Source organism: Kryptolebias marmoratus, linkage group LG9 (assembly GCF_001649575.2).
Source record: "Kryptolebias marmoratus isolate JLee-2015 linkage group LG9, ASM164957v2, whole genome shotgun sequence".
Taxonomy (NCBI): Eukaryota; Metazoa; Chordata; class Actinopteri; order Cyprinodontiformes; family Rivulidae; genus Kryptolebias; species Kryptolebias marmoratus.
In genome coordinates this window covers 14,260,456-14,285,592 of record NC_051438.1, presented here as the reverse complement: position 1 = coordinate 14,285,592, position 25,137 = coordinate 14,260,456, and the positions used below count along the sequence as shown (strand labels likewise).

The following is a 25,137-nucleotide window of genomic DNA, read 5'->3' as shown; positions in this document are numbered from 1 at the left end:
TACTTTTTTCTTATCAAAAAAAGCCATAAAAACATCTTTCTCCAACCTTTTCTTTGTGTATGTGACAGAGAAAGTTCTTGAACTCTTTAATTCAGAATAAACTGAATTATGATTGATTTAGATTCTCAGACGTGCCGCATATGATCCCTAAAAGTGTTTGAGAACAGTTAATAAAACCGATCAAAACTGTTCTAGTTCCAAATGCTGTTTGTGCACACTTATGTTTCTCAGTTGCACAGGGCATAGCATTCGCGTTCTTATCAGGGTAATCTACATTTACAAGCTATTAAAGCATTTATGTGGTGGGGTTCACAAAGATAAGTGACATGAAACGAGTTGTGTCAGTCGAACATGGAGGGATAAAATATTTTATCAGTCTAAAGCCTATTTATCTGAAATAAAATGAAGAAGACAAAAGCAGGCTGACTCATTGCATTCACCAGTTTTCTGATTAGAGTGACCAAAGACTGGGCATCTGCTGGTTTATGATTTAGGTATACCACAGTGTTAAAAAGTCACAATTTCAAAACCATTAAACTCTTCTGTCATACTGTTCCTGCAGTTTAAACTCCTTTTAATGAGATGCCAGAAACAAAAAGGTCTTTTTTTCCAGTTCCAGTCTTCTCATTTGTTGTCAGTCAGCTGTGATTGTTTACCATCGACTATTCGAGAAATCTATACATACTGGAATGTCCCGCTTTCTTCCTGTGTTGGAAACTAAGGCCACAAGATCCCATTTTGAGTGCTGCCATGTCTTATTTTCCAGAGTCTGCTCACTTGGGACGTGGGGCTTTAAGTCCTGCCTACTCCCTTGCACACAATCATGGGGTCACATGACCTTTATTTTGGACACAAAAGAAGTAATCAAGCTAAATGTATTAGAAAAATTAATCAACAAGAGTCAACACCTGAAAAAAATGATCGGAGGGGTAATTCTTTGCTTGTGTGTTGGTTTTTGTTTGACTTTTTTGAACAAGGACAATGTTGCATTTGTTTACGTTGAGGGGGCGGGACTTAAAACGTGTACTGCAACCACCCTGAAGGATGTTGGTCTCAATCTGCGTTCAGCTTCAGGGTTCCTATTGGATTTCTAGATTTCTTTTACTGTCAGTGATGATGACTGAGAGGAGAATTCCCCTAAACTTTTCCTCTCTGTGAAAACAGACCAAGTTAGTTGGTTGAAAATATTTAGCAAAATAGCAAAAGTCCCATATAATCATGGCTTGTCTACCTAGAGTTGCTTCCCCACCCATAAGTACTTTTATGGTAATACTGTTTGAAACAATGGTAACTTTAAAGGGTACTGTGTGTATCTGTCTAACGAACAACCTACTGCAGATTGGCTACAGAGGGCAGAGTCTAATAATCCATCTAATTAAGTAGCTAATATACAATAAGATTGTCAGGCCCCAGTGTGACTTTACAAAAAGCAACATGACAGAAAAGAACTAACTTTATGTGCAACAGAAACAGAATGTATACATTTTTATTATAGCAATATAAAATATTTATATTTATATTTATAAGTTTCTAAATAAAATCATTTAGATCATATGATAATTTTTTTATATGTATCATTTTTGTTTTTAATACATAAAACTATTGCATTTAATTAGAATCTAATAACAGCCTGTGCCTACTGTATAATCAGTTTAGGTTAGTTTTTCTAATCTGACTTTGCTGCTGGTCAGCATCATAAAAATTCAGTTTTCCTTCATTATAACTCAAGGTGATTGAGGCAACTTATTGAAATGTACATACTGGATGATTTTGCTCAAGCTTCTCCTTATTTCAGAGCAGAGGTTATAGCTTGTAATGTGAAGTGATGGCCCTCTGGTTTGCACGCTTCCTATATTAGAAAAATATATTTTCCTTTCACACAAACTTTACTCCCTTCCTGTTGGCAAAGCAGAACAGACTGTTGACTGCCCTCAAATCTTAAATTTTCTGAAAAAAAAAAACAGACTGCCAGGCATCTGTTGTGGACACAGCTCTCCTTTTCAACTAAATGAATTTTCTGAATTATGTTGTGTTAAATCCTCTTCCACTTGTTTTGATCCCTGTTCGTTTTGTTTTTTTTCTCTCACAAATCTCACCATGAGTTCAAATTAAATTTGTCTTGGCCAAGGATCGTAGATGTAAGACTGTTTCCTGCTGCATCGTTGCCCCATATCTTATTAAAACTCTCAGCTTTATCTTATTATATCAGGGTGTCTGCTTTTCTTTTGATCACAAATGTAACTACAATTTGAGAACTGAGATATTTTCTTTAAAATCCCCAGGCAAGGTATATTAAAAAAAAGAAAAAGTGACAGCAAGGGGAAAGGTCCTGTTTCATCTTATCCAAGCCAGACAGAAGTGAACGGCACATCAGAACTTTTCTCTTTAAGAGTGTTTTGAGTAACGACAGTGAGCTTTCCTCTTTTGGCTTCTCTCACACAATTCTGCGGGGAATGCTTTCAATCCTGCCATCCAATTTTCTTTGCAGGGCATAAATATTAAATGGGCAGACCAGAGAAATTGAATAATCCCTTCTTTGATCATAACACAATGCATGGGGTAGCTATCTTAAGGCACAGTTTGTGACCCTTCTCAGGCGTTTTTTTTTTTTTTTTCCTGTTCACGAAGAACATCTTGTGTCTTTCTTTGCTCCTTTCTATTGATTTTTTACTGTCTAGAGCAGAACGGCCACTGCATTTGATTGTGTTCATCCCCACTCCCCTTTTTTAACACGTTACCTCAGCCCTTTAAATCTAAACGAGGCTGTTCTCTCCTTCCATCTCTTTCAGACAATGCTTAAGGACGACTCCTTGCTACTCATACCAAATGTGTTGAAGGTGTTCTTGGAGAATGGACAGATTAAGTCTTTTACGTTTGACAGCCGCACCACTGTTCGGGTACGTACAAAGGCTACCAAATTCCAGCATCAGTGTCAGACTGACCTAAAGTATCATTGATCAATAATTTTATACCAGTCATGGTTCGAATGACCTTCTCTGTGTGTGCAATGATCTCTTGATGAATTACAGCAGCATCGGCTCTATTGTGTGCTTCACTGGCGGTTAGATTGTTTACTCTCATCAGTGTCTTTTTCCACCTTTTCAGCTGTGGCAGAGAGCAGTTCAAGGGAAAAAAAAAGTGTGAGAAACAGAATTACAGTACTTTAAAACTAACTTCACCCAGCCGTATATGGGAGAGAGACAAATGAAGCTTCCAACTGGTGATCATAACTGGACATTTAGCTTTTAAAACATCAAACTAATTCATCTGCAGGTGATAAAGACTAATATAAGGAGAAGTTATTATTGGAATTACATTTATCAGGTAATAAGTAATGAATGAATGAATGAATACTGGTGACAATATGTGAAGGGTTGCATTTACAGCTTCGAGCAACACCACTCATCCTGACAAACAAATCAATGACCGTAGGCTAAAACCATAAATAAATGAAATAGTGTTATTTTTCCTCTCTAATAAAAGTGCATTTGTATTGATTTCTAATACTGCAAAAGAGAATTCCTCAGCATCTGTTATGGGGCTGAAAGAGTGGTGAAAATAAATATGCAGTCTGACTCACGTGTGACATATTATCAAGGTTTGTCACATAGAAAATAAACAAGTACGAATAAATCACTTATGCCAAAAGCCCTGCCAAGTGTCCATCAACTACCTAATTATTTTGAGAAAATACAAAGAAAAACAACTTGCTTCATCAATTCCCAGAACACAAAAATCATTAATGTCATTAAGGTCACAAAGAAATAAATGAACTTAGTCGGGCAGGAGTCATTTTTGTCTCCATGCTGGTCTCTAAGAAGAGGTTGACGTCTGGTATTAGACTTATTAAATGCACTCTATTAGATTTTACAAATCTCCCTCCCACTCATGGGAGAGTATGGGGAAACGCAGAGGCACTTTTAAGGAAAGATGGATGATGCTCTCTCCTGTCAGTCTAATTGAATGGTATTTCAGCATAATAAGAAAGCTCAGATCAATATTATAGTGCCACAGATTAAATCAATTGCCCAGTAAGATACCCAGTTGTGTGCCCATTAGACTGTCTTGTCAAGTCAAGAAGGTACTATCAGTGAGGCCTTCGCTTCATTGCGTGTCGTTCTGTGGTGTCGTTTAATGAAAACCGCACTTGTCGATACTGTTAAAACTATTTATCTTTGTTTCTCACACACGGCTGTTGTTTGAATTGTCTCTGGAAAGCATATCTTTAGTATGCATGCTTGATTTTTCTGCTCCTAATAAGTGTTCATGCAGATATTAGCAGCCAAAATCCGGTGACATATGACTACAATAAAATCCGACTTCACGATCCATCTTTCTGAAATATGGGAAGGGCAAAGAAGTTAGAAAACTGCATCCTGAGGCAAAGCCTTCTCTTAGATGTGATAAGCCATGAGTTTTTCTTTAGATCGAGCTCCCTGTGCATTTTCGAAAGAGGATATGAGAAAATCTCTCCATCATTCATAGATACTGATCAGCAGAAGAGCAATATTTTGCCCTACACGTCCCAACACAGACAATATTTTCTTGAAATAGATCCACTGGCTGAGTAGAATAAAGACTCCGTATAAAAGCTCCCTATTGCTCACTGCAAAAAGCGTAATATCAAAGTAACGAGCCTATTTAGAAATTATTATATTGAAAGAATATCAGTTTCACTAACCACATTCCATGTATCAATGCAGTTTATTTTTCTGGTATTTCATCTGTGGAAATGTATTCAAGTCTCTCATCTGCTTCCATCTGTTTCCTTCCAGGATGTAATCTCCTCCCTGCAGGACCGCCTCTCGCTGCGCTACATTGAGCACTTTGCTTTGGTGCTGGAGGCAGGTGGTCTGGACCAGAATCAGAAGTTGCATCTGCTGCAGGAGAACCAGCCACTGACACATGTAAGAAACCAATAATCTGGAGTGTCTGCGGGTTTTGTGTAAAAACTGTTTGAATGATGTGGCTTTAAGGCACTAGAAGGATGAAAGATAGAACAGCAAGGCTGCACTAGCATCAGGGCAAGTCACAACAAGCTTAAGAAGTCATGCCCAGAAACCTACGAACCAAGCAAAATAGTGATGATGATAATAAAAATAATAATAAAACCAAATAAATATAAAAAGAAGAAAATATTTTTGTATTTGTCAGGGCATGTGTAACAAGGGATTGAGGTCATCGGACTGCTGACTGTCAGTGTTGTGCAATTTCACCCTCAGAAGAACTGGTTCAAAAGTTCAGTTCATGCAGATTAAACTTGAAATAGTTTATTTTTATCATTTGAAAACTAAACTGAATTCACATTCCCAACATGAAGGAGTTCGCGTTCATTTGTGAGTTTTTATATCTACTAAAATTATAAATGGCCTGCACTTGTATAGCACTTTATCTAGTCCAAGGATCCCAGAGCGCTTTACACTACAAGCAGTCATTCACCCATTCATCCACTGATGGTGGTAAGACTGACAGAAGTGAGGCTGCCATCACACCGGCGCCACCGAGCCCTCTGACCACCACCAGTAGGCAAGGCAGGTGAAGTGTCTTGCCCAAGGACACAACGACTGAGATGGAAGGAGCGGGGGTTTGAATCAGAAATCCTCCAGCTACAGGACAAACCTCTACCTCCTGAGCCACTGCCATCACTGTTAGCTTTCTAAATAACATAATGCTTCAATTAGCATATTAATTGTATCATCACTACAGTGCAATCTGATCTCTTTGCAATATGAAGCATTTTATTTGGGCTACATTCTTAATAAGGACGCTCTCATTATATACTTTTCTGTTTTCGTTGACAGAAAGAAATAGTATCTGGTGAAACTCTGACTGAAAAGAGGTTCATTAAGGCTAATAACTACAAGCTCGATGGCTTGCTTTATTAAAATACAGGGTTTTTTTTTTTAACCTAAGGTTATCTGGCAAAACCTTCACTCAAAGGCAACACTCGTGTTGTTATTTTGGTTTTATTTACATGCACACTAGGCAAAAAAAAGGTAGAAATGGCAGAATGAGTTTTTCTGATTTATGCTTCTGCTCTTCTCTGTTGCCATTAGTCTCAACCCTGTCCAGTGGTTTATGAGATATTTTGCTGACAGACAATTGATCACACACACACGCACGCGCGATCAGCCTCCTTTCATGGCAGCAGGTGATAATAATCTCTTTTAATGTCTCCAGAATGAGCTGCACTAAGTTTCAGTTCATCGTTTATGAAACAGCCTTGTTAAAGTTCAAAGTTCACAGAAGATATGAATGACACTCGTGAATGTGCTCATTTGGATGCGTTTGAGCAGAACACTGCAGACTATAAAGCAAAAAATACAAGTGGAGGTCACCTCCGCCTCCCTCCCTGACAGGCTGAATGAATTTTATGGCAGGTTTGAAGAACAACCAGAATGTGCAATAGCTTCATCTCACAGCCAATAAGGCTGCCTAATTCCCAGCAACACTCATATGGACATGAGAAACATGTTTTGTTTTATTATTCTGAATTTAACTCATTCATCATTTTAAAGGGCAAATAACATACAGTAGGTTGCTGGTGGATATATATTTTTCCTAACTGATTTTAAACTTGAGGCTTGACAACTATTTATTTTTACATTGGATATTAATCACACATCATAGCTTTTAGCACTGAATTTGTTATTTGTTGTTCATTTTTCTTTCTGCACCCACTCAGGACACAAGGCACAGATTTATTCCATCGTACTTTGAATATATTTGGAATGACAATAAAGAACTTGAACTTCAAACCTGTGATTGTTGCCCACTGTAGATCGGTTAGTCTGTAAATTTCACTTGGTGTTTAAAACTCTAACACAAAGTAAACAATCCTGTTGGGACACGTGGTAAAGTCCTTACATTAGTGAGGTGGCCTTTTAAATTTACACTTTGAATATATTTTTTAATCTGTCTGCAAATGTTGGTCTGTTTAGAACTCTACTTTTCCTTGCATGTTTTTTTTTATCTTGACTGAATATGCTGCATGCAAATCCCACATTGTAGTAATGCAAAAATACACACTGCATTCAGAAGTCAGTCCTCTGTCTTCACTATTGTCAAGTGGTCCTCTGGTACACTGCCTGTTTGAAGATGTAGTTGTCACCAAACTGACAGAGTTATATTCCTTCAGGTGGTGCACAGAACCTATTTCCAAGGGATGAAGTGTCTTTTCCGCATTTGCTTCTTCCCGAAGGACCCTGCAGATCTGTTAAGACGAGACCCTGCTGCATTTGAGTACCTCTATATACAGGTAAAGCACGGGATTATGGGAGGGGATTTAAACAGATGTCGTTCAGTCTCGTGATACTGTTGGACAGCTGTCTCTTTGAAGTGAAGCAGTTGGCAAATGGGAGTCGAAGCTTTTAAGTTCCTTTAGAAATCTGGTTTCCATTTCAAATTTTCTTGAGGCTTATGTACTGTATGCTTTTGTGACCGTTGATTGATTTAGTCTTAGAAATATTTATCATAATATTGTATGACACACTATAAATCCTTAGAAATACAGCTGGAATTATTTTCAATCTCTCACCATGGACATGAATGTCATATTCATTTGGGTTTTTTAGTGATAGATTTTTTGAACTCGTCATTTTTCGGGGTCCAGTGTCTACACAACACACAACTTGAATGATTTTAAAAGACAAGAATTGGGTGCACAAGTTTGAGTTTTTTTGAGTTTATTATTATTGGGCAAACGTCTTTTAACACGTTCCATCTTGATCACAGGCTTTTTGTAGCAATCAGCAAGGTTCAGGCATAATTCTGGCTGGATATTTGACCACTCTTTTTGGCAGAATTGCTAAAGTTCATTTGAACTGGTTGGTTTCCAGGTGGGCGGCACGGCGGTGCCTTGATTAGAGCTGTCGCCTCACAGCAAGAAGGACGCAGGATCGCCTCCCAGCCTGGGGCTTTTCTGTGTAGAGCTTGCATGTTCTGCCTGTGTACATGTTTTTTGTTTTTCATGCATATTAGATTAACTGGCAACTTTAAATTGTTCCTAGGTGTGAGAGACAGTGTGAATGGTTGTTTGTCTCAGTTGTCTCTGTCCCTGTGATGGACTTGCAACCTGTCCAGGCTGTCCCCTGTCTCTCGCACAGTGACTGGTGGAGATAGACACCAGCTCCCTGCAACCTTATCCCATCAGAAACCAGTTTTGATGTGTGTTTGAGGTCATTGTCCAGTTGGAGCACCCAGTTTTGTCCAGGTTTCAACCATCTAGCTGTCGGTTTGAGGTGAAGTGGCGGTCCTTCATTATTACTTTGTGCAATGTACCAGCACCACAGCATGATGCGACCAACTTCATGCTTGACAGTTGGTGTGTTATTATTTGAAAGCCTACCCTTGACTCCTCCGATCAAACTTTTTGTCATTGTGGTCAGAAAGTTCAAGCTGTGTCTCGTCTGACCATAAAACTTTTCTTGTGAAGGCGTTTGGCTTGTCTGTGTGGGCAGCTGAGAATTGTTGTTTTTGTGGCAGGAGCTTTTTTCTTGGTCAGTGGTGATGTAACTCATTCTCTTGTGGACAGTGACACTGGTGTTCCAGCAGTTTTCAGTTCATGGCAGGCTTGAGCTTTGGTGCTTAATGGATTGCTCCTGAACAGTCCTGAACTTTTTTTTTTCATCTGAAAATCATAGATGAGCATTGGTCAATTCAAAAAGAGCTGTCAATTATTTTTTTTAAGCTGACAAAGTGAAACTACCAGCTGCAGTCAATCATAATCACTAGCAAGAACTTTGTAGATCTTTGTTCTGACTAGATAAAAGACCTTCAAGAACTCTCAGCACCATTTATTAAAAAATTTAGGTGAATGTATGTATGTTTTTACCCTTTGTGTATAATTTGGCAAAATTCCCAACTAACTCAGACTTGTGCACCCAATTCTTGAAAAAAACAAAAAAATGTTGTATGACCATTCCAGCCTTGGAAAATAATAGTTCAACTCAGTCATCAAAAGCCCAAATTTAATATGACATCCATGGCCGTGAGCTGTGTATAGAAGCCTCAGATTACAGCTGTAATAGACTGGTCATGAGCTCCTCTAAATACTTTCATTAAGCGCATATATCTAATCTTAATAATTCTGAACTTTTATAAGACAATTTACTCAGAGATCAAGTTATAGAGGGTCTTCCAATCTCTAATAAAGTTTCTTTTTGCATTCAGCTGGATACAAAAAAAGAATTAAAAATGATCTTGTCCTCACAGAGTCGCAATGACGTCATCAAGGAGCGCTTTGGCATGGACTGGAAATCTGACATCACATTACGATTGGCGGCGCTCCACATCTACATCACTGTGTCCTCCGCGAGGCCTAATCAGAAGATCTCTCTCAAATACGTTGAGTAAGTCCACAAAGTCTATTAACAAATCCGAGTGGCATATCAATGGGTCCCATATAGTGAAGCCTGTTCATTCAGTAATATCTGAAGGATTAATAATTAATCCCAACAGTATTAAAATTTCCAATTACTCAAGGACCATTTTCCCTAGGTAGTTATCCATTGCAAAATCCATTGCTTTGTGAAATTACATCTCCTCCGAATTTTCCCATTTACTTTTCAAAACCTCAACCTTGCAAGTAATTAGCTTTTGCTATCACAACCACAGAGGCAGAGCACATTCACTGTGTTTGTAATAGACTGAGGATGGCTATGACAGATAGATTGGGTTATAGAGGGTGGAAGATAGGCTGAATGGGTATTACCATGCGATTCAAAAAATAATCTCCTTTTGTCTTATTGGCGTCATCTTTTCACAGTGTTTTCGCTCTCGTGTGTTGAAATCTGCGGTGTTTTTCCTTTTCTCTTGGTCACAGAAAAGAGTGGGGACTCGAGCCTTTCCTTCCACTCACTCTGCTTCCCACAGTGAAGGAGAAGAATGTGTGCAAGACTCTGTCGCAGCTGCTGAAAACATACCAACATCCACCACCGTCAGGCAACAAGGTGTCTCCATTTTAAAAACATTTTCAGAGCAAATGTAACAACTCACAAAATAAGCCATAAAAATAATCATAAAAATAAGTTTAAAAAAATGATAAAGCAAACTCTCTTGCTTAACTGAGATACTGGGAATTGCAATTAACTTTTATATTTAAGCATTTTGCAGCTTAAACACAGGAAATTTTACTGTATTGTTTCATGAGGTTATGTATGCTTGATAACAAGTCCTTTGGGCGAGCCTTTCATCCCTACAGATTTAACTGTTGCATAAGACTTTATTAGCAAAAGCTGTGGCTCAACAGTGCCCCCAGGAGCATTTAGGAAGTGTAGGAAAAAGATTTCACTTTCAGAGAGAAGAATTTGCTCATTATCACTGTGCTGACAGGTTCCTCCGCTCCAAGGGAAACTACAGTACATGCGAGTGCTCAACGACCTTCCACCTTTTGGAGGAATACTGTTTAACACTGTTGGATTGGTAAGATATTTTTAAAATTTTGTGATCAAAACTACAGCTGCTTGTTGTTTATTTACTTCTTTCCTCCATTAGGTTTACTTGCATGCTTTCCGAGCCATGTAGAGTGCTCTACTTACAGAGGGAGGGTTTCTGTTAATGCACATAGATTTGCTTAAACAACTGCGTGGGGTCCAAACGATCCTATAACCTGTTGCATTCTCATGCAGGATGAGAAACAGTCTGCTACGACGCTGCTGGTGGGCCCTCGGCATGGCATCAGTCATGTGATTGACCTGAAGAATAACCTCACGACCGTTCTGGCTGAGTTCAGCAGAGTTTCCAAGATCCAGCTCTACAGAGAGAGCCAAGGAGTGGCTCGTGTGGAGGTGTCCATCCACGAAGCCAAGGTGTTACGAAATAGGACTGAAAGATCCACACTGTGAAGCTAAGATACAATTGAACACATTTTGTTCCTATTGGTTTTTTAATTTTATCAAAGCTAGTTATTAAGCTCTGTTCTACAATTTCCTGTCTATTAGACCACCTTATAACAAAATGAGAAGGCAGCTTTTATTGTCTGCCCCCTGATCTATATATTTTTTCTTTCCATCATGTCCTACAGCCTCTGGTCCTACTTATGGAATGGCCTGATGCCAGTAACTTTGCATCCCTCCTCTCTGGCTACTACAAGCTGTTTGTAGACCCTAAACGGACTATTTATTTTCGAAACTTTGGTCAGACTCAGCTGACCAAGTCAGGTAAGTGTTCTGATCAATTATAAATATATATATTTGCTATAAAAAATTATTTATAAAATATAAGTTAAGCAAATAGGAATTGTCAACATTATTTAAAAAGCTAAAGCTATTCAACATAAGAAATTTAAAATGAAACAACAGAAAATGTTTTGATTTTTGCACAATAATAGACACTGCATGCCAGGAAATATTTGCCAGTTTCTATATATGTTTGGTCGGCGTGGACATTGATGGACGCTGCTTCTCTATTGACTGAAGTCATTGTAGTAATCAGATTTGCCTGGAACTCCCATCTCATGGCGCCCTCTGCTGTCTTTCTCCTCATCTCCATCCTGACTCATTGGAATGGAATGCCATATTTCTTTTTTCCTGAGGCAGCTCACTATGAAATTGTAAAGTGCATTGTGCTTTTGGTGTAATCATAAACTTTTAGTGTTCAAACATGAAGACATTCTGTGCCATCTGCTGCATCAATCTGTAGAATACATTAAAGAAGAATCGTACCATCACATCATCACATTATATCAGAATCTAACCCTCCAACCTCAGAAAATTTCAGCTATTAACATTCATTCTCTGAAATAATCCCCATCTGACCACCAGCTGTTGCCTCTGCTTGTCCATCTGGATCTTCTATATACCCACTTGTTCTTAACACCTCAAACTCTCCACTGCTCTGACACTTCTGTCCTCAGATTACAGAAGCTCCCACCACCCCCACCCACGCTCTGGAGCAACTGGATTGCAAAGTGGAGGGAGGCGAGGGGAGGAGAGGGAAAGCTCACACAGAGAGTCGGGGAGCTCAAGAGCCCTGGTTCCGGCAGAGCCTCAGCATCTGGGCCTGTGTCATGTTCACCTTCGAGAACACCAACAATTTCAGGAGCAACAAGTGCACACTGAGGCTGAGCTCGACATCAATGAGAACTTTATTTCTCAGGAGTCCCACGGACGGCCCCGCACCAAGTCAGATCCCACGCAGGAGAGTACAGAAGACATCACTGGGGTTTTAGAGAACCCGGTGGAGGAGAAAGCAGGATTTCGAGCCAGAGCTCAAACAATGGTTCAGTCCAAGAAAACCTCACGATACTTCTGTGACTCCTGCAAAGCCAGGCTTAGGGCAGAGGGTCTGTCAGCAGCAGTGAACAGTAGTGGGAGCTCTGGGAAGCATTGCTCCAGTGCGTGTGCCTCCAGAGATGGAGGAGCTGTTGACCTCACAGCACTTCCACCTCCTGGGAATGAAGAAGAGGATGAGGAGGAGACAGATGGGGGAGCAGAAATGTTGCAGCCGCCACCCCCTGCAATTGCTGCCCCACCACCCGGCTTCAGGGATAACAGCTCTGACGAGGATGACCCAAAGAGAGGAAGGAAGGTTCGAACAAGTGCCACGATTGGGGTTGCCCCTGGAAAACAGCCACAACCCAAGGAAGATGTGCCTGTGACACTGATTGATAATGTGGCCACAAGAACAGTCCGAGATCATGCCCAGGAGCTTGATGATGCATTGGTGTCCACCTTACAGGCGCTTGAGGCTTTGGCAGCCTCTGAGGACTACCCACATCACCCTCAACAACCAACACAGACTGCAGGTCAACAGCCTCAGTCATGCTACAGCTCACAAATCACTCAGAAAATAAACACAGTGATTCTTTTTTTTTTAATCAGTCCAATTTCACATTGACCCCATGGATCTGCAAAATGTGCAAAACCTTTGCAGTTATCATTTTATAGAATCACTGAAGTGAAATTTGTCATGAGATGGCAGAGAATGTTTTGGTTAAGTTGCTTAATTAGAATAGTCGTCAAGTTTAACTGAAAAAGATTATACATCGTATCTGCTTTGCATAAATAAAGAATCAACAGCTGATCATAGACATTACTACTGAAATGTCTAAAACAAGCAAAACTATTTATTTTATAAATTTATTCTAAAGTAAGTAATTTGCATGAAGTGACATATTTTTTTCTAAATCTTTTCAATCATAGACTTGCATGTAAAAGTTCCAATACTTTAATATAAGATGAAACAATTCAAGTACATAACCAGATTTGAACAATTTGATTCTGAAAAACTGATCTGGGAAAACATTCACAGCTGCTTCAAATTTATTTTGTTTTGTGATTACAATCAATATATTCAGTATTATTTGTTGCTTCTTGAATGTACTAACAGTGCTCTGTACTCTTGTTCTTCTCAGGGCTGATTGTCCTAGCTGCAATTACGCCTGAGTCATCACTGGATTCAGGTCATGAGACCAACTCTTCTGAACTGACAGACGTTTCTGAGATGGTGTCGGCAATGAAGCAAAATCAGAACCAGACTTATCTGCTAGCTCATCATATCAACAAGGAGCGTATTCTCTGTCGCCGTGACTTTCCCCTGGCTATACCTGGCTGTACTGCAAAGACAATAGGAACTGGAGCCTTTTCTGTGGGTCAGATCCGTGCTGGCTGTCCACCCAAGCAAGTAATCCTCAGTAAGACTGTTCCATTTAAAGTCAGTCAGCCCAGCCACGATTCAGCAATACTTAGTGTCGTGACAGAGCATGGGGACAATCAAGGCACTACTCAGACTGGCCAGAAAGCAGAATTAAAAGCAATCTCTGAGTCTGCCAAAGCAAATAACCTTGATCCCTTGTCTAAGCCACCAGAAGAACTTAAAACGTCTGATGCTTTACTGACAGCTCAAGTCAGTAAAGATCAGAGTTTATCAAATTCTTCTGGGGAAATGCAAAGCCAAAATCTCCCTGATGGTATAAAGGTGAAGACACCAGCACCTCCTTACGCAGACCCAATGAACAAAGCCTTACCGAAACTTTTGCCTGTGGACACAACTGTCCCTGCCAAGATCTCCCACACTAATATGTGCCAAGATGCCATTACTGCCTCTAGTGAGACCATGAAGCCTTCAAGCTCTACAGAACTTCTGCCAGTTGATGACCTTTTCTGCACATGTCCAGTGCAACAGGAGTCTGCACCGCAGCTAAAGCTGAAAGACCCGCAAGTTCAGAAGATAGTGGTATTTCAATCATCATCCCCCACAGATGATGAGCGTCTTCAAGCCAAAGGCCTCCAACTGGCAAACAGCAAAGAAAATGCAGCAAGGGCTGGAACAGATTCAAGTCTGGCAAAACCAAGCCCACAAATACAAACCAAGTTCTCCCCTCATTTGCCTGCAAAAGTAGAAAAAAAGGAAACAAATGAAAACAAGACTGAGAGTGCTCAGGGAAAATCCCATGAGTCACAGAAATGCCCTGTAAAGTCCTTACCTATTTTAGATGATCTTACAATGCCAAGCCCCTCTGTAGAAAAAGTCTCCACTCTCCCAGCCAGAGACTCAACAAAGCAGGGCAATGGTAAGGGGAAATCCCAACGCAGTGCTCCTTTCTTGAGCTTTAGAAATCTTCTTTCAGCAACCTTTCCAGCTCGAATGCGAAGAGAGACAGATGAACGAAGAGCTCAATTGCAAAAGGTTCGCCAGTATGAGCTTGAGTTCTTAGAGGAGCTGCTGAAACCCAAATCATCGCAGGGAGAGTTTCTGCCCCAAGGTTCCTCACCTGTACCGTCAGGCACTCCTTGTGCCTGCCAGCTCCGTACCAGTCCTGTTCTTAAGGCCCCAGGGATCTCCAGGGAGCAGCGGCGCAGTTGTGACTGTAAGCGAATGTGTAGGGGCATGCGATTACCTGACACTCCAGTTGGCACCACAACGGAGACAAAAACCAGGGGCAGAGAGAGAACTGTCTCCAAGACCCCTCCAGCAGTCTCCAAAGTCCCTCATGCTCAAGGTGGCACAAGGAGACCTCAGACCTTAGAGATCAAGACCACACGAATACGATCTACTAGCCTTGAGTCAAGAGAGCCGAGGGGAGACCAGACCTCCTGTTTGCCCACCTGTACTTCTCAAACCGATTGCATGGGAGGTCCACAGTACAAAAAGCTGCAGAGACGATACAGTATTGGTGAGCTGGATAACAGCACTAGCACACCTGTGTATGCTGAAGTGAAGCCAAAAGCCAAAAGCCTGGAGAAGGAGATGGAGAGAGTAAGAGCTACAGGGCTGAGACTCCCTACCCCAATAGAACCAGTTCACACACAGTCTCACCAGGCAGAGGGGAAAGGAAAAAAGGGCGTGTTTTTCATTCAGGGAGAAGAACTCCTGCGTGAAAGTAAAGAGGGGACCGGGGAAGTGTTGCTTACCCTGCCTAGTGAAGACAGTGATGACAAAGATAAATGCTGCTCATTCTGTTTCTGTTACAGGAAGTGTGAGGCTGCAGATGAAAGCAGTGAGAAAGATGAACTCTCATACTCTATACCTCTTCAGGTCCTTCCAGGCATGGAGGTGGACTCACGTAACTTTCCTGTTGTAAGCAAAACACTCCAAGTTCTTAATGCAGAGGACTGCAGCGGCGAAGAGGAGGAGGAGGACGAGGAGGAACCACAGACACAAGACATTGACCTGAGAGCCTGTGGTACACTTGAAGGAAGTCTTGCACGGGTACAAGCTCTGCAGGGGAAAAGTTTCAGCTTGCCTGACGGTTTCCTGAATGCTCAGCTGGATGCTAATGAGTTGCTCTCAATCCTGCGGCAATGTGCCAACAGCCCACAGGCTGAGGGTGAAGCTCGTCTTCAGCCCTCACGGATTGCAGAATACAAACAGGAGCTGGCGGTGCGCTTCAAAGAGTTCAGAGCATCCTGTCGGAGAGTGGCGAGTGTTGAAAAAAGCCCAACGCGCATGCTCGCTGTTGTCTCAGACAGCTTCCGGGTGTTGTGTGAACTAACTCAGACCTTCATCAAACTGGTCCGAGGGGTTCGCTCAGAAATCCAAAGGCTCCAGCTGTTGAAGAAAGTCGAGGAAGTAGCTATCAACTACACTTTGCTTCTGCGCGCAGCAGAGGAGTCTATGGGGCACTCAAGCAGCTTGCCAACAAAGACAGTGAGCCCTCAAGTTTCCTCCAACACCAACATGAGCTCACTTACGCGACCCATCAAAACTCTGCCTGTCTAGAAGGGATGGATCAGGCAGGTTCATTATTTATTTATTGTTTACAATTTTTACTAAATCTGCAATGAATCATCCTCAGTAAAAATTGCAATGCAACTGTTCCATCCCATGTTTACAGGCCCTGAGGTAGCCTTGTTTTAAAAAAAATAAAGATACACCAAACTAATGCACAATGGATTAAGAACCCTATAAAAGACTGGGTGATACAGGGCTAATCACCTCATATCAACACTGACCATATAAATAAAACTATTATAGTAAAACTTTTATATGTAATGTATATTTAAGTTGTGTCTACTTAGCAAATAATACAAAGTTTGTCAAGAAAACAGGTGAAGAATTTATTTAAAATGTATTTAGGTAAGAGAATTATAAAAAATCATAATATATTAGAAATACATGTATGCGTTGGATGAAATATGTTCCGAGATGTTGTCAAGTAGCGACTTTTTGTAAACCGAGTAGTCCAAAGGGTTGGCTGGTTAGATGGTGACGTGTTTGTGGAATCTGCTAACTGTTGTAATGCAAAATCGATTCCTGTTGGCTTTGTTGGCAGTGTGTGTGACCATCTGAATACATGTGACAGAGCTGAAAAATGAAAAGCACTGAGAGGCAAGTGTGCCGTACCCAACTACACTGACTGACAGAAGCATATTCTCTTCTCATTAAAAGACTGCAGGTATGAAACACACCTGCTTAGGGCAGACAATGTAGCAGAGACCCAAGTCACAGTTTTATCCACTGTAAAATCATTAGTGTTCTTACCTCACTCAGCTGTAGAGAAGACATACCCGCAATATAACCAGTAATACAAACTGTGTGTTTTACATCATCACAGATCCATAGCTCACTCGCATCTCACTGGAATCATCATTTTAAATATAGACATTCGAGTGAGTAAGCCTGTGACTAGGATTTTGCACAACTTCTGAAATATCTTCTGAAACTCAAATGTATATTTTAATGTTTGATTGTGTTTTTGAACCATGTCACTGCTGAGAAACCTTACTTGAGTCAGCATTGCCGGTCTTTCACAAATCGTCTCCTCACAACGCATTTTTGACCCACTTTTTTTTTTTCAAAACACTCCTTTGTTTTTATCCAGGTTTTCAGATGCGACATAAAGGTCTGCTTTCTATGTGCTGTCACACATTGTGCAATCTAGCAAATATTTAAACACACAAAGTAGTTTTCTATGTATTTTAATAAAACTAACACTCAATTTCTTGTCTGCAATCTTCTTTGTGTCTCATCCTCTTGTTGTTCCCGGAAAATAATCAACAGAGATTTTATAGTTCTGCCGGCCTACAATGTATTGTGGATATACTATTAAAAGACAGTGCTATGAAACTAAATTAGCAGTGGCAATTCTGTTGCGACGACACTGCAAACAAGAGATGGGTTATACTGTTTCTTCTAAACACTTTTTCTTTATGCATTTGATAAATCTTGTGAAATTGTACCAAAATGTTTGTATAGTTCTAAATTTAATGCTCACAAAATCTCCACTGAAATGTAATAACAACCTGGTGATAAAAGGTTTGTCTAAAAATACTGTGGGTATAAATGATTGAAATATATTCAACAAAAAGGTCACGATTACAATGTAATTATTCATCACACAGCTAATACATATTTATAAAGCAGAAGGAGTCTTCAATGCATCAGCTTCCCAGCATTTTTGTGACAATTTTCAATGTTTCGAGCACTCCTTTTAACAGTGTTTCCTTCGCTGTTAAGATTGCATCTCCATGCAGACTATGTGGTGGTTTCTCTCTCTCATTGTGCTGCATGTTTTCCTTTGCAGCTTTCAGGGACAGACACGCTGACACCGGAGGAGAGGAAACTGTTCACTTTATTTTTAGACTAAACTGAACGTGTATAGTGGCCGCTCGAGTATGTTTTACAAATGGCATTCAGTAAGAAAAATGTATAATTTTACACCGCAGATGTAAATAAACATTTGAGAGAAAAATGAGATACTTTTAAACTACTTGTACCGTTCAGATTTATTCAAACTTGTCACGATTTTGTAAATAGCAAATGTATGTGAGGTAATTATTTATAGTGTCAATGTAACATAGAGACTAATAGCAAAACATATATTTTGAAGAATATAACGTGAGTATACAGCATGGGACATGTTTATTTTTATAAATGAAAGTCTCAATAATATTCTCGCATAAGCCCACGAACAAATCAGCATTACAGTGAACATTTTGTGTGGTTGTCATTGTTTTTGTTGCTTTGCAATAACAGCGTGGATTAGTCTGTGTTTCATTCACGCAATGAACCTTCCATGAATTAATCCATTGTTTCTTTTTGTGCCTTTATTCATTCCTGTCTGATTTCACTGTCAATGATCTTGTCCTCACTGTGGTCTTCTGTCTGTGTACAAAGTTAACTCATGTTTTAAGAGCAATAAAGTATATTATAGAAACTCTCAATGAATTTGGAAATGACATTGCACGCACTAAACTGTCTGTTTGCGTCACTTCACATAACACATCACATAAACGTTATTTATCAGGAAGCATTCCTTCCTTTCTTATGAGTGTTGATTTACCTGCAGTTTGATATAATAAACCACGGGCTACTGGCAGTAAAAAAATGCATAAAATATTTTTGCCAGATACATTACAATATGACTATGTTGCTGAAGTACTTAAAAAACTTGGCAAGAGTACAAGAGTGAGTCGGATATCGACTACTCAGAGAGATTTGCATAACTGTAAAACTTTATCAGTGCTGTCATTGTGAGCTTTGGTAACAGAAGAAGTTTTGATATTATAATTGGAAAAGCACACACATAAAAGAATAATGTAAGGCTTACACTGACATATTGTTCATATCAAGGTTGTATATTTCTAAAGTACATGTGACAGAGTTACATAAATACCAAAAATAGCAAACTGATTAATTTAAACAGTTATGAATTTAACTTATTAAGGCACTAATAAAAAGTTGGGTAATTAAAAGAGTATTAAAGATGTGTATTTTAAGTAAAATGTCCATTTGTCCAATACAACATTCATTCTACTGCTTTTTGCCTTATTACAATGCAGTAATGTCTTCTTGTGCCAATTTAAAAGGATTGTTTGGATAGTTTTAAGATAGGTTCTTTAGAAAAGTTAAAAACAATTCATGTCTTACGGGATTCATTGAAGTAAATAGCAAAGCCAAGACCCAAGAGGATTGTTGTTGTCGTAAAAAAAAAAAAAACTGCAGTTCTGTGAGCTGTTTCTAGTTACCTGTCTTATGGCAATTTAAACGGGATCTTCAAAAACAGATATCTGTGATTTAATTCTACTTAGTCAGAAAGGACATTTCAGTTATCCGTCCTATCCACAATCAACATTTTGGATGTCTGAAAAATCATTCTTCCTTGGGCAAATAATGCCACTTTTCCCATTTGTGTATTGGATTGAGTTTGAGTTTTCTTTGTTGTTAGTTCATTAACTTGTCTTCTTAAACTGAGGTTTGAATGGATAGCAGTAATTCTTTTTAAAAAAAGGGCTCTTATGAATGCTAGGACTTGCATTTTAGTCAGGGTAAGTTGGGTCCTTACGTTATAAAAAGTTCATAATGTGACTGCAAACCAATCACCGCTGAAACTGTTTTATTTAGAAAGTTGCTAAATGTTTTCTCGTAGGTCTTTGTGGAATTGGGCTTTTGTGGAAGGCTGTAAACGTACCACAATCTTTGTATGACTATTTTCGTACTCAACTCACCTTAGCCATGAGAAGGAAAGGAGTCTTATTTGTCACCGTCCACACACCTACATAGCCTTTGTTAGCTACTTGTGTCTGCTGTATAAACGTATGTCTCAAAGGCCTTTTATCTTTTCAGTTCCTCTCCTGTTAACATGGCAGCTTGTGTATTATATAGTTAGTGACAAATGTCTGAATATGTCAAGTATGTGCAAATCATTTGTTAGTTGAGACTCTAAGTTGAATTTCTTCCAACAACCAGAACAGCACATAGGGAATGACCTACGATGTTAGAGCTGTTCTGGAGTCAGAATAGAGAGAATCAGCTACAGTACATGCACCTCAACATGCAGAAGAATTAATGGAAACTATGGCACATGACGAATCCCTTTTAGGTCCAACGCCTGCAATCTCACATGTACTGAAGCGTCACATTTCCTTCTAAATGTTGTTTGTCCTGATGTGTTTGGTAGCGCCATAATAGTTTTTTGTCTGATAAAAACATTGGCATGACCAGCTATGTTTGCTCACTTTATGTACCAGCACACAATACGCTGTGATCTTTTCCTATCCAACATTGAGGAAAAAGCATTATTGACATTACTGCTGCAAAGGCTCAATATCATTGTAGACACCTGAAGTAAAAAATCTTAATGGGAGAAACTTGCATTTGAATTATCTACAATTTTTGTATGTTATTTTAGATATTTTAACTTCAGTTCTCACAGGTCATTTCGATAAGGAGGCGTGCTGCTATTAAAGGTGCTAATGCAAAAGCATTGAAGCCCCGTTATTACTATTATGCTCAAAATTTGTGTCCTGTATTTGTAGCTTTGAAATAAAACATGCAAAATATGTCCCAAAATGTCCAGCTCCGTAAGGAGTGCTATGACTTTCAGTAGCAGTGCATCACACAAGATAGACAATATTTACAAAAAAAACTACAAGAACACAAAATGGAGACCAGTCAAGCAAAAACACAAGAGAAAACTCAGTCCTCTACAGGTCAGAGATAGAAACATTAGAAACATTATTCAGTGTTTAAATGAGTCATAGAAAGTTGGACTTTGCATGTCTGAACCGGCACTCTTTTATGGTTTTTACACAATCACAGTTTAGGTTTTATGACTTTTTTCAGGTTTTTCCACAGGAAGTTTGACTGACAGCTGATGACATCACACACTAACTGCCTAAAATTTTTTTGCGTCATTTGCAAACAACCTCTTCTTACTCTTTCAACTCTTTTTGGTACATATGCAAAATATACACCAAAATGTAGACATTTTGATCTGCTTCCATCCAGTGTGTCTCTCACTGCTGTAGGACTTATGGCTTTCCCTCATATTCCCCCAGAATGCAAAGAAAGCTGACTCAAGCTTCCACAGACAATGGCATTTTAGCTCAAAATGTTCTCTTCAAAACTGGAATAGAAGGGTCTTTTTAAACTTGTTATATCTAACTACATAAAACACTGCAGAAAGATAAAAATTTACATGTTGCAACTAATAGTCTTCTAATGCTCACAGTTCAATAATTTTCGATATACATCACAGTTTTTACACAGCAACTGTTTGAGTCTTGTTTTCTGTCTGGCTCTTAATAATTTGGCAGTCAGGGACTGGGACAAACAGGTGTGTGTGGTTACCATGGTGACCATAATGAGCCACTGGCAGCAGCTTTAGCGTTTCTTTTTTCTTAGTTCTCTTCTTTAAACGTTTATACATCCAAGTGTATGCTTTGTTTCTTAGTTTAGATTAATACAAAGTTATGTTGAAATGTCGGTCATTAGCTGAGCTGGCACCCAATGTCTTCTAGTTGATAACGTGTGGTTTCATTATATGCTACAACTGCCTGCCATAAACGCATCGGCCTCCGAGACACAGGGCTTCTCCGGGAGACTGACGTCATCGCGGCGAAAGCGTGAAAGCGTGCGCGCGGCCCTGGGAGGATGTACTGCACGCGTGATGATGTGTGGGACATAATGGAGGATAGGTAGCTCGCTGAGGAAGCAGCTCATCAACTGTCGACCGGTTTCCAGTCGTTGTCTCGGAGCCTCCGACCCCGTCTGAGTCGACAGCCGCTCGCTGCCGCCGCTCGCTGCCGCCGCTCGCCCGGACTGAACGACGCCCTGGACCGTAACAAAATGCCGAACATCAAGATATTCAGCGGCAGCTCCCACCCGGATCTGTCTCAGAAAATAGCAGACCGCCTGGGTCTCGAACTGGGGAAGGTGGTTACTAAAAAATTTAGCAACCAAGAGACGTGGTAAGCTTTTTTCTTTATTATTATTATTTTTATTGTTTAGTTTTAGTTGTTTAGGGTTTTTTTATCTACGTGAAAATAAATGCGCGTGGTAGTTACATATTGCTACGTAGCGACGTGCAAGCTAGCAGGTGTCGCGGTGAAATTGCCGCGCGGTGTTTTCAGGAACTTGTAGTCCCACGCGTGCTTTGTAATAACTTATGGTAACTATTAACAATAACCTCTCTAACTCTGAAATATTAGGCCACCTGTGGGGCTTTATTATTGGCACGAGGACTGACTCTGCTTTTCTTCATCCTCCATTGATCAGACCAAATCACATGTGGACCTAAGCTATTGTTTACTCTGTCTCATCTATCAGGTTTCAGCCGGGGCTTGTTGTAGCGCCGCGGCTCAAAGTGCTGTTTGTTTTTGTCACTTTTTGTCCCCGGCAGTGTGGAGATTGGGGAGAGCGTCCGAGGGGAAGATGTCTACATTGTCCAGAGCGGCTGCGGGGAGATCAATGACAATCTTATGGAGCTCCTTATAATGATCAACGCCTGCAAGATTGCCTCTGCCTCCAGGGTCACAGCTGTCATCCCCTGCTTCCCTTATGCCCGGCAAGACAAGAAGGACAAGGTGGGGGTGAGGGATATCTGTCTACTTACTTCGGTCATGTCATTTGCCCTCCTGCCTCATGACAAGAAGCCTGCAGCCATGTCCAGCCATTCGTCAAGGCACATGTTCCTTTCTGTTCGCATGTTTTAGTGTCCCCGTTCTGCATGATAATATTCCTAAGCCATCATTAGGTCACACTTGTGGTTATGCATTTTCACACAGCATGCACTTAATACAAGTCGTCCAAATGTTATTTATATTATCAGAACCTGGGTTTTCTGGAGATTGTAACATGTGAGTGAGACGAGTGAACTCGGGCGCTCAGCTCTGTTAGGTGTTATTTTTAGAAAAGAGTCAAAGAGCCTGCCAGTTTATTTCTTCTATGTGACTGAGGAGATCTGTTTTCGTTGCAGAGCCGCGCTCCCATCTCCGCCAAGCTGGTGGCCAACATGTTGTCGGTGTCAGGCGCAGACCATATCATCACCATGGATTTGCATGCCTCACAGATACAGGTGAGTTATAACATGAAAACGGGCAGCAGCAATTTGAGGTGTGTTTTTAAGTCTTTTGAGACAAATTTTTCCTTTCACTAGGATTTTTTTTTGTAACAGATTTATGTATTTTAGCAGTTCTGTTCTTCCTTTCAAGCCCAATTTTAGATGCAGCATTTTTAGGCAGCAAAAACTTCAGTGACTAGCTTCCATGCCATCTGCCACAGTCCTCACCACTGTTGCCAAACTCGACTACATTGGCTAGAATTACAGGCATTTGAAGTAGCCATATTTCTTTTTCTAAACAAGTTAACAATCTTTGTTTTTACTGCGCTTCCAGATTGGACTTGTCAGGTAAACTGTGCACCTGTCTTTTATTTCTGTAGCTTTGTTACATACATAGGGTTGGAACAAAGCAGAGAGGATAAATTTACAAACGGGGGAACGAGCACCTGTACTTCTGGCAGTGAAACAGTGCCACAGCATGGTGCTGCCACCACCATGCTTGATAGTTGTTACAAATCTTAAGTCTGAAAGCCTCACCACGACTCCTCCAAACATACTTCTTGACATTGTCGAGAAGGGATTTGGCTTTAGCTGCAAATTTCAGTCAACCTCGCAGGCGTCACTTTTGGCGGCGGGGCTTCTTTTTTGGCTGGCGCCCTCTCAGTCCACGGCTACGTAAAACTCGCTTCACTGTGGACCGCGAGTCAACCGGACAAGGGGCCAGGTGGAAGTGTCGACGAGCAGGGAAAAGGACTGAGAGCGAAGGATTTTTGCCACTGGGGCGAGGAGTTGTTTACCAGCTGACGACATAAATGTGCAACTGAGACAAAAATAAATAAATAAATCCCCACTAGAAATGTTACATCAGTTTCCTGAGCATGGCAGGCTTGAGCCTTGGTGGTTCCTGGGCTGTTCCTGAACATCCTAATTAATTTCCTTTCATCTGTTTGGGTCAGCTTGGGTTTTCTCCCAGAATTTGGCGACTTGATAACACATCTGAATAGATTGTACTTAAATATATTTGTTTGATTTAACGGGCTTGGCATCTGAAGTTGAAAATGGCTTCTAAAGACTTTTCCAGCTTGTGTAGATTTACATTATCTGCTTTTAAAACACTTTCACAACAGCCTTTTTTTAATTCAAATAATCATTAATTAATATATTCAAAATTTTAATGCTGTTTTTGGCACTTACTTTTTAGTTGTCTGCTGTTCTGTGGGCTTGGCACCAGCCTGTGTAGTGGAGTCCACTACATTAGGAGGCCGACTCTGTCCCTTAAGTTTGCCTAAATACAGAAGCGAGATATGAACCCTTGTGTTCTGCCCCTCTGACCTCATTGCACATATTTTTATCTCTCTTCTTTAGGGTTTTTTCGATATTCCTGTTGACAACTTGTATGCAGAGCCAGCTGTGCTGAAATGGATCAAAGAGAACATCCCTGAGTGGAAAAACTGTATCATTGTGTCACCTGATGCAGGAGGAGCCAAAAGGTAAGCCGGAGTAAACGTGTGTGACTTCTGCTCTCAGCCTCCCTGTATCTCTTCTGAAATGCACTAAAGATTAGTCTCCTGTTGACCCAACTTTATCTCTCCCAACGTGTAAGTTGTTTGTTTACACATCAGCTTTAACTTGTGGACTTCTTACTGTCCTCCTTCCAGGGTCACCTCAATCGCAGACAGGTTGAATGTGGATTTTGCTCTTATTCACAAGGAAAGGAAAAAGGCAAATGAGGTGGACCGCATGGTTCTCGTCGGAGACGTCACCGATCGGGTTGCGATCCTAGTGGACGACATGGCTGACACGTGCGGGACAGTCTGCCACGCCGCTGACAAGTGAGCTCCTTTATTCACCCTTCAAATGTCACAGGACCTGGGTTTACTTCGGTTACCGCAACAAATGTACTTGCCCCCCCC

The 25,137-nt window shown here is 40.4% G+C and overlaps 2 protein-coding genes across 5 annotated transcripts in view; both read left to right on the top strand.

Annotated features, from left to right (window-relative positions):
• Positions 1–18,605, top strand: part of frmpd3 (FERM and PDZ domain containing 3) — a 100,619-nt gene extending 82,014 nt beyond the window's left edge. For all 3 annotated transcript variants that reach the window (XM_025007626.2, XM_017424206.3, XM_025007628.2), the window contains 10 exons: positions 2,790–2,897; positions 4,776–4,907; positions 7,139–7,258; positions 9,214–9,350; positions 9,824–9,950; positions 10,333–10,422; positions 10,629–10,808; positions 11,024–11,159; positions 11,855–12,745; positions 13,355–18,605. In XM_025007626.2, the coding sequence (XP_024863394.1) occupies positions 2,790–2,897; positions 4,776–4,907; positions 7,139–7,258; positions 9,214–9,350; positions 9,824–9,950; positions 10,333–10,422; positions 10,629–10,808; positions 11,024–11,159; positions 11,855–12,745; positions 13,355–16,161 (4,728 nt within the window). In that variant the 3' untranslated portion in view covers positions 16,162–18,605. The remainder of the gene's footprint in view (positions 1–2,789; positions 2,898–4,775; positions 4,908–7,138; positions 7,259–9,213; positions 9,351–9,823; positions 9,951–10,332; positions 10,423–10,628; positions 10,809–11,023; positions 11,160–11,854; positions 12,746–13,354) is intronic.
• A 3,186-nt stretch (positions 18,606–21,791) lies between these two features.
• The window catches only part of prps1b (phosphoribosyl pyrophosphate synthetase 1B), a 4,063-nt gene continuing 717 nt past the window's right edge, over positions 21,792–25,137 (top strand). Inside the window, exons 1-5 of one of the 2 annotated variants that reach the window (XM_017424045.3) lie at positions 21,792–22,133; positions 22,565–22,748; positions 23,141–23,239; positions 24,590–24,714; positions 24,883–25,056. In XM_017424045.3, coding sequence (XP_017279534.1) covers positions 22,012–22,133; positions 22,565–22,748; positions 23,141–23,239; positions 24,590–24,714; positions 24,883–25,056 — 704 coding nt within the window. In that variant the 5' untranslated portion in view covers positions 21,792–22,011. Of the gene's footprint in view, positions 22,134–22,564; positions 22,755–23,140; positions 23,240–24,589; positions 24,715–24,882; positions 25,057–25,137 lie in introns of both variants that reach the window. The other variant, XM_017424043.3, reaches the window with a different exon arrangement.